General features: G+C 42.7%; 1 protein-coding gene across 1 annotated transcript in view; it reads right to left on the reverse strand.

Moving 5' to 3' along the window:
- The window catches only part of ATRN (attractin), a gene marked incomplete in the record, with an annotated part of 355,064 nt that overhangs the window by 133,510 nt on the left and 204,079 nt on the right, over positions 1-17,475 (reverse strand). The window contains 2 exon segments of the mRNA XM_073611025.1: positions 3,167-3,245; positions 14,998-15,092. Coding sequence (XP_073467126.1) covers positions 3,167-3,245; positions 14,998-15,092 — 174 coding nt within the window.

The following is a 17,475-nucleotide window of genomic DNA, read 5'->3' on the forward strand; positions in this document are numbered from 1 at the left end:
TCAAGAGACACCTGTAATAGTCTGTGCTACATACAGCACAGACTACTACAATGAATTTCTGCATCCCCAGAATCCTCATGATGTGAGATATGAAGAATTAGGCCTCATTCACACGATTGCTCATGTGGTAATTGCCCTACATTTGAAGTGTATAAAAACTGGATTTCTGTTCAATAAACAATTTCTTTTGGTTTTACCTCAACATCTTGTCTGGGTATGATGCTTTGGGTAAAAGGGCTGGTATTAGGTATCAGTCTGCTGGAAGGGTTGGGAGGGCACTGTTTGGTAGAAGCACCCAAGAGGGGTGCCAAGCGGTCTGTCACAAATGGAATCTGGGAGTCCAAGAACCAGCATGTAAACCGTACAAGATGTGGACACTACCAGCCACTACAACACCTGTAAAGGTATACCTGGGCAGCCACCTCCGTTAGGTACAAAGAGGGTTAAGTGTGAGAGGTATTGTTAGGGTTAAAATTATGGTAGGTGTGAGGGGTAGTTGTTAGGGTTACTAAGAGTGTTAGTGTGAGGGATAGTGTTAGGGATAAAATAAGGGTTAGTGTGAGGGTTAGTGTTAGGGTTAAAATGAGGGTTAGTGTGAGGAGTATTGCTAGTGTTACAGGGAGTGATAACATACATGCTTCATGCAGGGCCATGTTTTACCGGCACAGGGATACACAGATGTTGCATGCATCCCCGTGCTAGCAGTCCCACCGTTGTCGATTAGGACACAGCTGCTGTGCCCCAATATGACAACCATGCGGGTCCCTACCTGTGTGGATTGTCGCCCTGTGTATACAAGGCCTCTGATGTAACCAAGCTAGATATTTATCACTGTCAATTTAAGTAGCACAAATCGCACTTACAAATATTCTGCACGCTCATGCAGCTTTGTGAGCACATACATCAGAGTAGGTAACCTATGAGAACACTTGCTTTCAGGATACATTCACAGCGGCTGCTGCATTACTACGGATCGGTAGGTACGGGGTAGGAAGCAGTAGGATGACAACAGTGCAAATGCGCCAAGCATTTTGCATTGTTTTGCGGTGAGATTGCGTTGGAATAGTCGCCCAACGCAGTCCTACCGCACCTGGTGCGAACCTACCCTCAAGCATGCTCATCATGAATACTGAAGTTAAAGTATAACTAAAGGCAAAATGTTTTTTTTCGTTTTGGATAGATTGGAGATGGATTATAACACTTGTCAGTTTTTATTGCTGTCTGTGCCCCAGTTAGGGAGATTTAACCTCTCTATCTGTCCTGTTTACCATCATCATTGAAAGTAAAAGTAAAATAAAATCCCAAATTGTGGGTTGTCCCCAGAAAAATAATAGAGGTTAAATCTTCAAATGGGGACACTGGTTCTGGTGACCTGGGGGTAACCAAGGAATTCCCTTAATTTGCAGGGATTTCCTCTCACTTCCTGTTTGCCTATTTGATAGGAAGTTAAAGGGAAATCTCCGCAATGGGACACAGAGGGTGCGAAAAAAAATCTGACAGCTTATAACCCCTCCCTTAATCTAAAATGTAAAGATAAAGTTTTGCCTATAGTTCTACATTAAGGATATTTAGTAGTTTGAGGTAAGTGACCAGCTGCTACTTATAAAATTTGTTTTTTCCACAATAACTGCAATAGAAGATGAACCCTAAAGGCAGTCTCTGTGGTTTCTTTGCATTTACAAAAGCATCCACTGACAGCAATGCAACTAAGAAAGTACAAACAATATGACTAAATAGGACAGGCCCAATCTGGAAAAATGCAATGCAACACAGAGAAACCACTACTGAAAATGCCAGTCTTTGCTACCCTGTAAAGCTAGGTTCACATGTGTGCGGCTCTGCGGGCCCAGTTTTGCACAGGCACGGCAGCCTATTCATTTGCCTCCTGAAACGCAGGGAAAACATCCCTGCAGCATTTCAGAAATCGCAGCCCGCACGGGAACTGCAAAGTGCAGAACGGTTCCCAGTACATGCGGCATGCCACTAGCATTAATGGCACCCACTCCTGCATTTTTCTGTGCGGGTGGTTGTGGTTGCAGGAACAGGTGCATTTCCGCAGCGGTAATCACCCACACAGATGTGAACCTAGCCTAAGACTCCAGTACCCAAGCAACCCGACAGGTCATGTGCTCAGATTTCCCTTCATTTTGCACGGGTGATCCTTGGACCAGTACCTACCGAAAATGTTGTCATTGAGGAAGATCCTAAAAATATGACATGCTAGTGTTATGCTATGTTTAGACTCATGGCAGACCTTTCTTCCCCTCTGAAAATCGTTTCGCTGTAGAGCGCTTTTCAGGGGGCATGTGACAGGCGGTGAGGAGGTGATACATTTTAACCCTACAAATGCCTCACCGCAACTGTGCGCATTACACACAGTTGAGCCGCCCAGTTCGCTTGAAGGGTACCACCACTGAGGGAACACAGGGAATAGTGTTTGCTGCGGCCACTGCATGTGTACAACCCCATCCGCCTGCCTGTTCTCACAGCCCCCCTAATTTCTTAAGCCTAGTGCACACGGGCCGAATGTCGGGTAGCATCGGCCGGTTCAATAGAAATTGGCAGACATTCAGCCTGTGTGTACTGCAGAAGGTTCACCTGGCTTCTGTCGAAGGGGCATGACCAAAAAAGGTCTGATTGGCTCCCGATCAGCGCTCTCAATGGCTGAGAGCACTGATCGGAGTGTTCTTACGTTGGGGGACACACACAATACAACAGCATGGGAGACCGCTGTACTAACATAACATAGTTAGTACAGGGGCTCCTTCAGAGCTGTCAGTTTTCTTTCGTTCAGCACTGCTGGGTTACTTACCTCAAGTTTAAATAAGTTTTTTTTTTGTTCTTTCTTAGATAACTGAGAACGAAGTGCAAAACACTGGTGTAACATTCAAATCTAAATCACCACTATTGCCATCAAAACCTTTAAATCGCCAAACCCCAAGATTTGGTCTGGTTACATACAGAGCTTTCCCTGCTTTGATCTTAAATGAGCATGGAATAAGCTAAAAATACATACTTTGTAAAGATGTCAGGTATTGGAAAGAAGCTGTAAATCCATTTCCCATTTGGATTACTGTTTGTATTATCAGATATTATTAGCCCTTTCCTTGCATTTTCATTATTCTTTAAATGACACCTCCCATTATTAAAGAATGAGTTTTATTACCTGCAAAGCTTGTTGCCCAAGTGATATTCAGGTTAAAGTTCTTTGAAGCATTAATAAACATGTCCAGGTCTCGGTTTTGCTGTGGGTAAACAGAGGAAATAACCGGGTTATATAAACTGCATTGACTTCACAACTGTTTAATATAAAACACCTAGGAAAACCGAAAACAACAGGTATCCCCTTACTGGGGGTGGGGGGGGGGGGGGTCTTCATTAAGTAATGGTAGTGGGTAAGGGTGAACTTCTTAGACATTTCTCTCTCCCCCCCCCCCCCCCACCAACCTACAGAGACAGCAAAATGTCTAGGAGTTAAATATTGTATTTAAAGATTAATTCCACTTTTGTTGAGAAAAAAACACATTCCCCTCTGGGTGATAGATGAACATTGCAAGCATTTTAACCAACATTATTCTGAAGAAATAGCGGTTTGTCTGTGTCCATGTGCAAAGTGAATAGGAGTGATTTTATAATTATCATTTAGCTCTAATGAGGAAAGTGGCTGGGCCTGCATCCCTTTACACACGATTTAACTTTGGGAGTATCTCACCAAAAATAACATTCTTCTTGCAGGGGATGCTCAAAATATGCCTTTTATCTAAGGCTCCATTCACACTAATTAATGTGTTTTTTGATGCTTTTTGCATTTTGCAGAAATGCAGATAATATTTTTTTAACATGGTGTTCCCATGGGACACGTTCACATCAATGCATTTTTGCAGTCCTAAGTTTTTGGAAAGGGTTGGGGACTTTTTTTCCTGCAAAATGCAGCCCTTTGCATGCAATAGACTTCAATGGACCTGCATCCAAAACGCAAGTACTGCGTTTTTACCCGAAATTCACGACGATTTGCGTTTTGTGTCTCTTTTTTTTTTTAGAAATTAACGGGGGAAAAAAAAAAAAAAAATTGCCGGCTAAAAAAAATGAAAAAACAAAAAAAAAACAAAAAAAACAAAAACAAAACAAAAAACAAGTGGGGTCCCCCCACCCCCCAGTCCAGCCCTTCGGTCTGGTATGGATTTGGAGACACCCCCATGCAAAAAAATTTTTAAGAAAACTTTTTTTTTTCGTGAATTTTTTTTAGCCGGCAATCATTTTTTTACATTCAGCTGTCAGTGGGGAACCCCGCTGACAGTTGATGACTCATCCATTGCAAAGGATGCGGAAGCCAGCTTCCCGACCCGCTCCTTAGCAACCAGCTATATACAGTGAATGTAAGGGGAAAAAAAAGAAAGACACAAATTGCAAATCGTGGTAAAAATGAGGTTACAAAAAGCAGAAAGCACAGCAGAAACGCTCAAAAGCAACATGCATAGATGTCAATCACACAAGCAGGAAATGACATACCTGGGGGGGCGTTCTGTACAACATCTCTGTACAGAAGGCCTCCAGGATTGCATTTTACAGAAAAATACAACGCGGCAGATCGGAAAAGAAAGGTCATTTTTAATAACATTCAATTACAATAGCACTTCTGTCGCAATTGTATACGCTATAAATATATATTTTGTTGAAAGAGGAGTTACCCTTTAGGCTCCAGTAGTATGACTCGTCAACAGTGTCTCAAAACTGCAAAGTCTACAAAGCAACAGAAATCAAAAATCCAACAGGGTGAGTGAGACCACCGGGTAAATCATATGGGGCAGCTGGGAACCCAAAAATCTAAGATATCAATCTAAAAGATGAAAAAAAGCCGAGGGGGGGGGGGGGGGGGGCAATAAAACTACATAAACTAAATCTAAGTAACTAAATAGCTCATAGCTACGGCGTGGTCCCGAGATGTAAATTTGTGGCTTGGCAGATTAACCCCTTCACGCTGACCGTACGCAAATATGCGTATCCTACTGGACTGGGCTTTTTTTCCATGGGGATGCTAATTTGCGCATCTCCCTTTGGTGCTGGGAGAATGCCACACAGCACGCTCCCAGCCCAGAGACTGGGGTCTTACCGAGAGCTGCAGGCCCCGTTCTAACGATCGGGACCCGGAACGTCCGACTGTGGGTCACCTGATCGCTGTGATATTCTCTGATTGGCCATCATAGTGATCAGTCACTTTGAAGCCCGCACCCATGTTTTCAGTCTCTGGATGGGACAGATACAGGGCATCTTTCTCTGTCCTTGCAGAGAAATTAAAAAAAAATAAAAAAATTGTGTGTAGAAAAAAAAAAAAATAAGAAGAAAAATATAATAAAAAAAATACCTAGATCAAGGTTTGATCTAGGTCAGCCCTAGAGTTCGTGTTTGGGTCAATGTTTTTTGGGCAGGATTTTTTTTTTCTATTAGTATCAGTGTGTTTTAGGTAGGATTTAAAAACAAAAAATAAAAAAAAAAAAAAAAAAAAACAGCAAAATGTGCACTATTGTTTCTGGTCTGTACTATGGGTACAAACAACAACATACACATATGTGGTATCACTGAGATCGTCAAGAAGAGAAGAATTTATTTTGGGTCATTCTTTGGTGGTAGGTAATGGTAGCAGCAAGAAATATACAGTTAAAATAAGAATAATAAATTCTTTTACTTTTTTGGGCCAGTTTTCCTTGGATAATAAAAAAAAAAAAAAAAAAAAATCAGGAGATATCCATAACCAATGAAAACTCAATTTTACCTGGAAAAAAACAAGGTATAATCCACCTGGATGCACAAAGTACCGTAGTTGTATATGTAGTAGTAGTGATATGTACAATTTTTCCAACACATGTCAAAGTTGCAAAATGGGTTTAGATTTGTTTTACCCTTATGCACGAAGGGATTAAAAATAATATTATTAAAAAATAAAAAAAAAATAAAAAAAAACACACACAGAGGTTCAGGGGTGGTAGACTGCTTTCACACTTAGGCGCTTTACAGGCCCTACAGCGTTAAAAATAGCGCCTGTAAAGCGCCTCTCCTGTCTCTCCAGTGTGAAAGCCGAGTGCTTTCACACTGGAGTGGTGCGCTTGCAGGACGTTAAAAAAAAGTCCGGCAAGCCGCATCTTTGCAGCGCTGTAGGAGCAGTGTATACACCTCTCCTTAGGTGCCCCTGCCCATTGAAATCAATGGGGCAGCGGTGCTTTTAACCCTTTTTCGGCCGCTAGTGGGGGTTAAAAGCTCCGCTAAAATGACGGTAAAGCGGCACTAAAAATAGTGGTGCTTTACTGCCGACGACTAGGTGTGAATGCACCCGTATGAGCACTTACCAGAATGTCTCTCAGCTGCTGCTAGACAGTTCTCTGAAAAGCAATCCACTGTTGGTCACTTTTCAGTGGGCGGTAAGCATTAGCACAAATGTGACAGAAGCCTTAGACCCCTTTCACACTGAGGCGGTTTTCAGGCGCTTTAGCGCTGGAAATGGCCTCTGCAAAGCCCTGAAAACTGCCTCCCATTCATTCCAGTGTGTTTTTTTCAAATTAGGGTGGTGCGCTTGCGGGATGTTCCAAAAAGTCTTGCAAGCAGCATCTTTGGGGCGGGTTGGGAGCACTGTATTGTACTTAGAGTGGAAAGAATGGGCAGCGCCTTAAAAGCACTTTGAAAGCACCGCAAAATGGGAGTTAACCTTTTTTTGGGTGTAAAGCGCCCCGCTAGAGGACGAAAAGCGGCTTAAACATGCTAAAGCGCCGCTAAAACAAGCAGCACTTTAGCACTAACGGCCAGCGCTTTGCGTGAAAGCAGTCCAAATGCAATGTCAGCAGGCTGATGAGCTGTCCCTGTAAAATCAGCCTGAAGCTACCTTCTTGAATAGTAGTAGTAGCTTGATCTATTAAAAGGTGTAAAGCAGCATAAAACACTCTGCCAGGGAAAGATAAAATGTAAAATAACTTTCCCTCATCCATGGAACATTACTGCCTGGCTCCACTTCCTACACAATAAAGAAAACACTGTATGGGGAATGTGTGTGCCAATCACGGAAATTTAAAGCAGGAAAGGAATTTAAAACATTTTATTTTGCCCTCTTTTCCTTGATAGCCGGAGCCAAGGAAGCTTTGTGTAGGACAATTTCCTACTACTGTGTTTTTTTTTTTTTTAAAGAAATGTATAGTTTTTTAAATGTTTAAAATACATGTGCATTGCATATGAATATTATGTAGTCTTCCATGCAGCTGGTGGTGCTCTAGGCTGATTTTCCTTTTTCCTATCTATAGCCCACAAAAGAGTGTGAAGAGTGATATATCCCTTACCAGACAACCCTGCCCGAAGTGTTAATCAGACAAAGAGAGCCAAGAAGCCAGTCTCTGCATAGCCCATCATTCTCTGGGAATCCTTTGTCATGTATTAAAAATTATTTCTAAAGCAAATAACCTAAAAAAAAGCTTATATTTCCTTTAAAGTAACTTGCACAATCAGAGAAAAGTGACAGTGCATCGTCATAGCCTACCCTAGCCTCCAGCCCATTTCCCTGGTCTCCAGCTAGGTATACACACTGGTCCATGCTTTCTCACCATTGCAGGAGCCCACCCCAGGTAAGCTCCAGTGTTGGAGTGTAACCAGTGCATGATGTCACGGTCCCATATACTCCCCCATACCCAAAAGCCCAAGTCCACAAGAACAACTATGATGGAGCAAGAAGGCAGTGAGGAAGCATCAATTGTTGGAAATTTGTAGCTATGGGGGTGGACAATCAGGAGGCCCTGTCACTCTATCCTGCACAGGCAATGTGTCAGCATCTCTAAATTTGGGCCTTGGTGGCCACCAACTGCCCGTGTTTTCTAGACCTCCTGGTAGAAATCCAGCTATTGTAATTAGTAGTAGCTTCAAACAAGCAAACTGATATTTCACCTTCAAAAAATGGTCACTAATCAGGAGTTAAAGCTGAACTTCACCTCCCCCCATTTGGACTATTAACATTTTATTGGGGTAGCGGGTACCTAGTTTTGATAGATTCCCACTTCTGCTCGGATCCCTTAGGCCAGGGGTATCCAAACAGCAGCCCAGGGGCGGAATTCTGCACTTTGCTTGCCTTTATCATGCCCTTGGGGTACTATTCCTCCCACTGACACCAACAATGAGGCACTATTCCTCCCACTTATACCAACGATGGGGCGCCATTCCTCCCACTAATACCAACGATGGGGCGCCATTCCTCTCACTAATACCAACGATGGGGCGCCATTCCTCCCACTAATACCAATGATGGGGCGCCATTCCTCCCACTAATACCAATGATGGGGCGCCATTCCTCCCACTAATACCAATGATGGGGCACCATTCCTCCCACTAATACCAATGATGGGTCACCATTCCTCCTACTAATACCAATGATGGGGCACCATTCTTCCCACTGACACCATTGATGGGGCACTATTCCTCCCACTGACACCATTGACAGGCCACTATTCCTCCCACTAATACCAACAATAGATCACTATTCCTCTCACTCACACAAGAGACGGGAAACTAATCCTCCCACTGACACCAATTATGGGGCAATATTCCTCCCCCCGATACCAACAATGGGGTACTATTCCTCCCACTGACACCAGAGACAGGGAACCAATTCTCCCACTGACATGAATTATGGGGCACTATTCCTCCAACTGACACCAATGATGAGGCACTATTCCTCCAACTGACACCAATCATGGGGCACTATTGCTCCCACTAAAATCAATTGAATTTTTTACTTCCACTGACCACCAAGCCTATGGCATTGTTTACTCCCACTGATGCCAGGGCATTTTCTACTCCCGCTGGTCACAGTCTGGCCACCCTAATTATTGAAGAGCAATAAACTGACCCATGGTTTTGGAAGTTTGTAGACACCTGCCTAAGGTGAACCAAGCGGACATTTAGCCCCCCTCCTCTTCACCCACAGCCTTCTGGGACACGTCACAGATCCCAGAAGGCTGAAAGACCATTCACAAAGCGCCATGTGCACTTTCTAAAGAATATTTAAAAGGTGAAGACAGCAGATATTCATGTAAAACTTATGTAGGGAGATTTGTTTCATCTCTGTGCATCATCTGAAGCTGTTCGCTTCACTGGGTATAAGATTGAGGTTGTTAGGTAATTAAAATATTATGTACGAGATACTATGGTTAAGAATTAACTGTTGATGTAATTATTATATGTATATATTTTTTCAATAGAAGGCTTGTACCTCTAGCTGGACAGCTCCCCTGAAGAAGCACTGATATATGGGTGAAACATGTTGGGAATTCTACCCTTCTATGCTGTATCCATAAAATCTTGTTGATTTGTACTTGCCAAATGCTGTGTTTGTAATAATGTTTTATTTTTTCTAAAAATAAAAAAAGGTCTTATATAATTTAGTTGTTACTGTTTTTCAAATTAATTTGCACCTTAAAAATCCCATTTTCCTTCCTCTATATATTCACTGGGTATAGGTGAGGGTTTACATCCACTTTAACTATAAGCTGCTATTATGCAACCTACAGCTTCAGGCTGGGTTCACGTATGACAGGGGAGTGTGACAGGCTCTCAATGGAGCCGGTTTCACACACGTCCGGGGTAGCTGCAGTCCAGTTCGAAAAAGGGTCCGCTGCGTGTTTGGGTCCGGTTCAGGTGCGAATTCAGGCAAGAACCGGTGAACAGACACATACACGAACCCGTGGCCGCACACGTGTGAACCCAGCCTCATACTAGTTTTTGTGTAGTGATATTTCTTGCAGTCACAGAATGGCAGCAGACATCTAACACATTTATGATGCTTCATAAAAGATTCCCTTTACCATCAGTCCAAAGCAAGGCCATCAGAGATCATCACACGTTCAGACTGTACTCAGCCATTGAGTACAGCAGCCCGCACCGTGATTTATTCTGGTGCACCGGCGGCTTCCCAGCAGTTATTATTAGAAGCAGATTGCAGGCTGCACAATCTGCACTTACACTGTGAGAATAAAAGGCTGAACTGAGAATAACAGACGCCAGCACAATGCAATATAATACCCGGTGCTCCTTTATAGCAGATCGACAAGCAGTTACCACAATTCAGATAAACAGCTTTACAATCTGGGCACAAAGCATTAGAATGGAAATGTGATAAAAAAAAAAAATTCTTCTATAAGGGTTCTCCCACTATATAAAGGGAAAGCGTCTGGATCAGTGATCCTTGCCTGACTGCCACCAGCTTCAGGACTTCTAGAATCTGACCTGGAACAAGCAAGTAGATCAAAAAGGGCAGAACTTCTAATCTGGTTTAAACTTTTGCTGCCAGAGCCATTTTTGCACACGTTTAAAAATTAATTTTATCCCTGAAGATTACTTAAAACCCACAAACACATTTTCTGAAAGCAGACATGATGGGGGAAAAAACAAACAAAAAAAAAAAAACAGTACCAGTAGCTCCAGTTTTTTTATGTCACCTGATATTTGCGTAACAGTTGACGATGCGCAAAATTTCATTAAAAATACATTTAAACTGATTTTAGGGCACATGAATGCAAGATAATAACCATTTTTTTTTTTTTTGGTAAAACCTAAAAAAATGAGGTTGGGAAGAGTAAATAGATACCCAACATGTCAAATTTTAAATTTGCGTGTGCCCACAAAACAACAAGTTTTAGTACCCTATATTTTCCATAGGTGACACTTTAAAATCTGCTACAGGCCATCAGTTTAGAGGTAAACTGTGAATAATGACTCTAGAAGTATTGCTCTCTCTTCAGCGTGCGTGGCGATATGAAATGTGTATCGCAATTAACACTTTCATACATAGACACCCTCAACAGGTGCATTTACGGTTGTATGTGTGTGCATGTATGTGGGGCCAGGGCAGGCTCAACTTTAAAGTGTTACTAAACCCACAACAGTAAAATCAGTCTGTATATGCAGCACAGCATGCTTGTTACACTCACTGTGGAATTTAAGGGGTTAATCCTCCGCATTGTGTAAAAAAGGCTGTTTTATCCTGTAGGCACAGATCCTTCCCTCTTGCACTGTCTATCTGGGGAAGGCCAGCTAACACAGGCAAGGTAGCCCACCTACACATGCTCAGTTATGTCCTTTATGCTGCAGAGAACATTGACTTCTCAGAGCTAGCCAGGTCACATATTGACATCACACATGTGGGCGTGTATACAGGCTGTAGTGGAAATCTCCTCCTACCTGAACTCTCAGCACTAAACTGTGCATTTCATCATGTAACCGTGGTATACAGATCATCCAAAAAGGTATATAGTGGCAGTATTTTAAGTAAAAAGAAGATTTATAAGCTGTGGGCACTGTGGGGGGGGGGGGGGGCCAGATGAACTATTTTCATATTACTGGGTTTAGTAACACTTTAAGCTTTTAAATACTTAGGCGTAACATTTTTTTTGTTTTGTTTTTGTTTTTTTACTGTTGCTATGTGATATAATATTTTTTGTTCACAATAAGATTTTTTGAAAAATAATAAAAGAAAACATTGTACATTATATTTTTAAGATGGGTTCTCTTTCAGACAGCAGACCCCTGCTGTCTCACCTGATGTGCAGACGTCGGATTAGAAAAGCTGAAAGTCGGCTTGTGGAGTGCAAATACACTCTCGGCAGCTGTAGCTGCATGAAGTGTATGTAAAAGCATTGACAGCGCCCCCCCCCCAACACCAGCCATAAACCTTTCAGCGGTGGCGGTAATAGGGTTATTGATTCAGAAAGTACTGAAACAACTGTAAGAGACTGACAATTCAGCTAACTAGTCACAGACTGTAATTGCTCCAAGTATACAGTGACTAACTGACCAATCCCAAGGCCCAAACACTCACAACTGGGGAGGTGAGAAGGTCGTTATCTCTGTGTAAGCTCCATAATAGAGCTTACACAGGGACTGGACGCAGGGCTGTGTCGTTGGGCTTTTGTTTGCTTCAGAACTGCTGCATCCCCCATACAAGTCTACAAAAACGCAAAAGATCAAATGCATGTCACTCAAACCTGCAAAGAATTCTAAATGTTCTCTGAAGCACCTGATGTAGCATGAAGCATGCTTGAATTTTCCCTTTTTTGCAGCCTGAAGATACAAGCCCCCAACGGAGCAGCAGAGAAGCATAGGGAAGGCATCATTAGGTGGGAGGTGGCCTGTCGGCATCTATTTACAACAGGAGGTGGCCGAGACATCATCTATTTATATTGATGAATATGGAAATACAGGCATATCCACCTCACCCATATTCATCATCTTCTTAGCAGAAATTGCAGCACATTCAGGTTTTTATGTAAAAATGTAAAAATGTAAACTTAAAGAATCCTGTCCTCACTAAGGCTACTTTCACACCGAGGTAGTTTTCAGGCGTTTTAGCGTCTGAATACTGCCTCTCATGCCTCCCCAGTAAGAAAGCCTGAGTGCTTTCACACTGGGGCGGTGCACTTGTGGGATGGGATAAAAAAATCCTGCAAGCAGCATCTTTTTGGGCGGTGTGGGAGCGCTGTATACAGCGCTCCTATACCGCTCCTGCCCATTGGAATGAATGGGCAGCGCTTCTGAAGTGCCGCAACACAGGCGCTTTTAATCTCTTGTTAACCCCTTCTTGGGGGTTGAAAGCAGCAGTTAAACTAGCGGAGCTTTACCGATAACAAGCCCGCCGCCCCAGTGTGAAAGCAGCCCAAGTCTGACCTGCAGCATATGTGGAAATACTGAGCTATAAAACAGAGCAGGGTTTAATCCCACCATAACCCTGATTTTAAAGGCTTTCATAGTCATATGCAGATTGCGATCAGGTGCTTCAGACTTGCAACCGGCCTCGTAAGCTGCATCAAACAGCTTTTGCTGTATAGGTGTATAGGAACAACAGCTCTGACATGAAAAAAATCCCGTCAAACACTGGCTCTTATACTGTACATTTTTTCCCTCCTTTAACACCTTTTGTTATACTCTCTTTCCATTTAAGGCCTCCCCTGTTATTGTTTCAAAATGTCTGCACACTTTAGAGCTGAATTCTAGACATTCAGCTGCTTTGTTAAAAAGTGCAGGCATACCATGACTTAGGTCTAACAAGGTGCCTGCTACCTGGTGGATTTATCTTCACTATTCCCATCTGACAGGTTTATTGTGCCCCATGAAGGTCATTTCCAGAGCTCCCAGGCTGCTCAATGTGGTCTCAGTTCCTTCAAGAGCAGAGTCGCTGGAACTGCTAAGCCTGTCCCTCCCCTCACTCTGGCCATTCCCAGAAGCCTTTGTATTATGTGAACTCATTCACAAAACACAAAGGCTTCTGTGAATGGACAGCAAATTGGAGGGGCAGGCATAGCTGTTCTGTGAGCTTCTCTCCACTCACAGTTGGAAAGTGTCCTATGGGAGTGTAATAAACCTGCCACATAAAAGTAACAGAGATAAGACCTGAAAGTGACATGCATCTAATTGTACTTAAAGTGGAACTAGACTCTCCCAAACAACATGGATTATTTTAATCCTCATGCTGCTAGCATTAGTAAATAGATAGGAAAGTATAACATATTTACTTCTTCAGTTACTTCCTGGTTTCCTGCCTAGGCAAATGATGACATACATTCCAGGAGTCTTCAGGAGGAGAGGAGAGTAGAAGAGGTTTTCTCAGCTAAGAACACTCTCCTGCATGCATACTGACCTTCAGTCATTTTTTCATCTATTAAATCTTCTGCTCTTGTTGTTTTAACTTTGGATAGTAAAACATTTTTTTTTCTGCCAGGAAATACCTTATACAGCCCACTTCCGCTTTCTTGTCTGGTAAAAAGCCTAGGCTTATGACATCATGCACAGCTCTCTCTCTCAGGCTACTTTCACACTGGGGCAGGCGAGCGTTGGCGGTAAATCGGCGCTATTTTTAGCGGCCCTTTACCATAATTTTAGCAGCGCTTTACTGTGATTTTAGCGGCGCTATTCGTCCGCTAGCGGGGCGCTTTTAACCCCCGCTAGTGGCTGAAAAAGGGTTAAAACCGCCGGCGCTGCCCCATTGATTTCAATGGGCAGGGGTGCTTTAGGAGTGGGGTACACACCGCTCCTACAGAGCTGCAAAGATGCTGCTTGCGGGAGGTTTTTTTACCATTCTACAAGCGCACCGCTCCAGTGTGAAAGCACTCGGGCTTTCACACTGGAGAGACATGAGAGGCTCTTTACCGACGCTATGTTTTAGCGCTGTAGCGCCTGTAAAGTGCCTCAGTGTGAAAGTAGCCTTACTCTCCTGAGAGTTTGCCAGGAAGGGAGGGGGATGAGTCATAAGAGGGCCAATGAGAGCTGCAGAGCTGGAGGTGTGCCTCTGTGTAAATCCAGGAAGTGGAACAGGCAGCAGCTTCAGCTGCCCACAGTTAAAATGGAGGCAGCCAGACTCAGTGGAGGGAGATTTCTGCAGCATATTTGGCAAGTACAGAATTACAGTATATATAAAATAATATGCAAAGTGGTTTGAGGGAAGCTTCAGAATGGCAAAGATGTTTTTATAACAAATTATGTGAGCAGACTGCAGTTTCTCTTTAACTCATTGGGGTTGATTTATTAAAACTGGAGAGTGCAAAATTCAGAGCAGCTATGCATGGTAGCCAGTTTCTAACTTCAGCTTCTTTAATTAAGCTTTAAAAAAAAAAAAAAAAAAAAACTGGAAGCCGATTGGTTTCTATGCAGAGCTGCACCAGATTTTGCACTCTCCAGTTTTAGTAAATCAACCTTACCGTGTGCCTCCATCTTTTGCAAAGTTGCAGAATTCCTGGAATTCAGCATTAACTATTTCTACTACTCTTCGTCTTGAGAGGATAGAGGGGAAAGTCACCTAACCCCAAAGGCACTTGCAGTCTAAATTGGACAACGCAGTCATAAACACATATGTACATAATAGAGTCAATTTTGGTAAAAACCTAATATTGCACACTAGAGTCAACAGTGAGTATAATCACACACATTCATTCAACTTATGATCAAACCTCCAGTACATTTATAACTACTATTAAGACTCACCTCTTCAGGAGTGGCCACAAAGTTAATTGCCGTGTAGTATTTATCATCTTCCTGAGAGAGGCTGAAGGTGAACTGGTAGTCTATAAGCAACGTGTCTGTGTGAGGAAATGATATTTAGGATGATTAACAGGCACAACCAGGCTTATCTATAAAAACTGAGCCACAGAAAAATAATGCTGTTGCTCATGTCAACAAATTAGAGTGAAAGAAAGAAAAAGAAAGCCACAAAAAGAAAGAAAAAGAAAGCAAGAAGACAAAAAGAAGCAAGAGAAAGCGTTTAAAGAGGGAGAGTCTGATGTATGCAGGGTCCTAAAAACACCTAAATCATGACACCCTATAAACTCCACCCCATACATCATATAATTGTTTTAACAAGAACTACAGTACCGCCAGAATGTATTTCTAGATAAAGCATGCCAACTTATTTGTAAAGGCGAATAAACAAGAGAAAGGGGAGATATTATTCGTGTCGAGCGAGTTTCAGGTTATAGTGAGTCTTGTGACGAGTCCCAGCATTCCTTGCACTCCCCTTTTTCTCCTGTTGCCACAAAATGCTCAGTTTTGTCCAAAATAAAAATGATCAGTTTACAGCCCTTCATACCGCAGCATTGACCTATATGCACTAGCCTATAAGTTATATTATAGTAACTATAGCCCTGGATATATGGCATGGATTTATTTTGATTTCATCCCAAACTCTAAGGCCCCTTTCACACAGGGCTGTCCATTTTGACGGACTCTGCTTGCTCAGGAGGGATCGATCCGTTGATCTCCGCTGAGCCGGCGGATGACAGGTCCGTCTCTGCTCACTGTGGAGAGGCGGACCTGTCAGAGCCCCGCTCTCCTCTAGTAGAAATCGGATGAAAACGGACCGCCCGTCTGTTTTCATCCGATCCGACATTTAGCGGATCGGATATCAGCAGACATAGGTGCATGGAGTGTTTAGGTATGCATGAAAAACGGACAGGCGGACCTGAACGGTCCTGCATGTGTGAAAGAGCTCCAAGTCTTACACTGCATTGGCCATTTATTACTGCAGCAAGTGAGAAATTTAACGGATAGCCTTTCTGACGTTAATAAAGATGTAAGCTTTCAGGCCTTCTTCATGCTTTATAAAGTCTGCCAGTAAAGGGTATCATCTAAAAAAGACAAACTTTCTACATTTTGTTTCCATGTAATGCAAATTCCAATTCAGCCCACAGGTGTCGCTGTTGCAATTATTCCAGACTATTTTTATGCTAGCAAACCTTTTTAGACATGAAAGTAGAAAACAGGGTTACGCAAGTCAGTTACATCGGAAAACCTTTAATAAACATTGCAATCCCTGTGTCCTTGAAGCCCAGCAAAACACAGACAGAAGCATGTAATTCCTAAAGACCCAACACGGAAACACAAGCAAAGTAACTTGGTATAAACAATAGAGTGTAGGGAGGAATGCAAATTGTACATATGAAGGGCAAAGCTTCTCCACAAAGGAATGGCCCAACATAGGAAGGTAAATGATGCAAGGTAAGCGTAGACAGAGTTTCTACACCGTAGACCCCTTTCACACCGAGGAGCTTTACAGGCGTTTTTTCGTGCTAAAAATAGCACCTTTAAGCTGCCTCTTCTGCAGCCCCAGTGTGAAAGTCCGGGTGCTTTCACAGTGGGACAGGAAAAAAAAAGTCCTGCAAGCAGCATCTTTGGGGCGGTGCTGGAGCAGTGTATGCTCCTGCCCACTGAAATGAATGGGCGGCGCTGAGCGGGCGCTTTTAACCCCTTCTGGAGGGTTAAAAGCGTCCGGCTATAGCAGCGGTAAAGCGCTTTGCTGCTTTACCACTAACGTCCGCACCGCCCCAGTGTGAAAGGGGTCTTAATCACCAACCTTAGGAAGATTTTACCCCCTTCATAACCAGGGGAATTTTTGCTATTCAGCACTGTGCTCCTTTAACTGGAAATTGCACAGTCATGCAGCAGTATAAATTGATATCATTGTTTTCACACAAAGCTTACTTTTGGCAATATTTGATCACAACTGGGTTTTTTTATTTTTATTTTTTGCTATATAAATGAAAAAAAGACCAAAGATTTTGATAATACTTTCGGTTATAAAACATATCCAATAAAACCACATTTCTTTATTAATTTAGGTCGAAATGTATTCTGCTATACATCATAAGTGCTAGCAGTGATCAGGGGCTGATCCTGCTATCACTGCATTTTTGGGGACACTAGTATAGTTGTGATCTTGATCAAGATACTAATCTGTACAGACACTATGCTAGTAATGACGGTGATCAGCGACTTATGCCGCGTACACACGGTCGGATTTTCCGACGGGAAATGTTGGATGTGAGCTTGTTGTCGGAAAGTCCGACAGTGTTTATGCTCCATCAAACATTTGCTGTCGGACATTCCACCAACAAATGTTTGCTAGCAGGTTCTTAAATTTTCCGGCAACAAAACTTTGTTGTTGGAAATTCCGATCGTGTGTACACA

This window comes from Aquarana catesbeiana, linkage group LG01 (genome assembly GCF_042186555.1).
Source record: "Aquarana catesbeiana isolate 2022-GZ linkage group LG01, ASM4218655v1, whole genome shotgun sequence".
Classification (NCBI taxonomy): domain Eukaryota; kingdom Metazoa; phylum Chordata; class Amphibia; order Anura; family Ranidae; genus Aquarana; species Aquarana catesbeiana.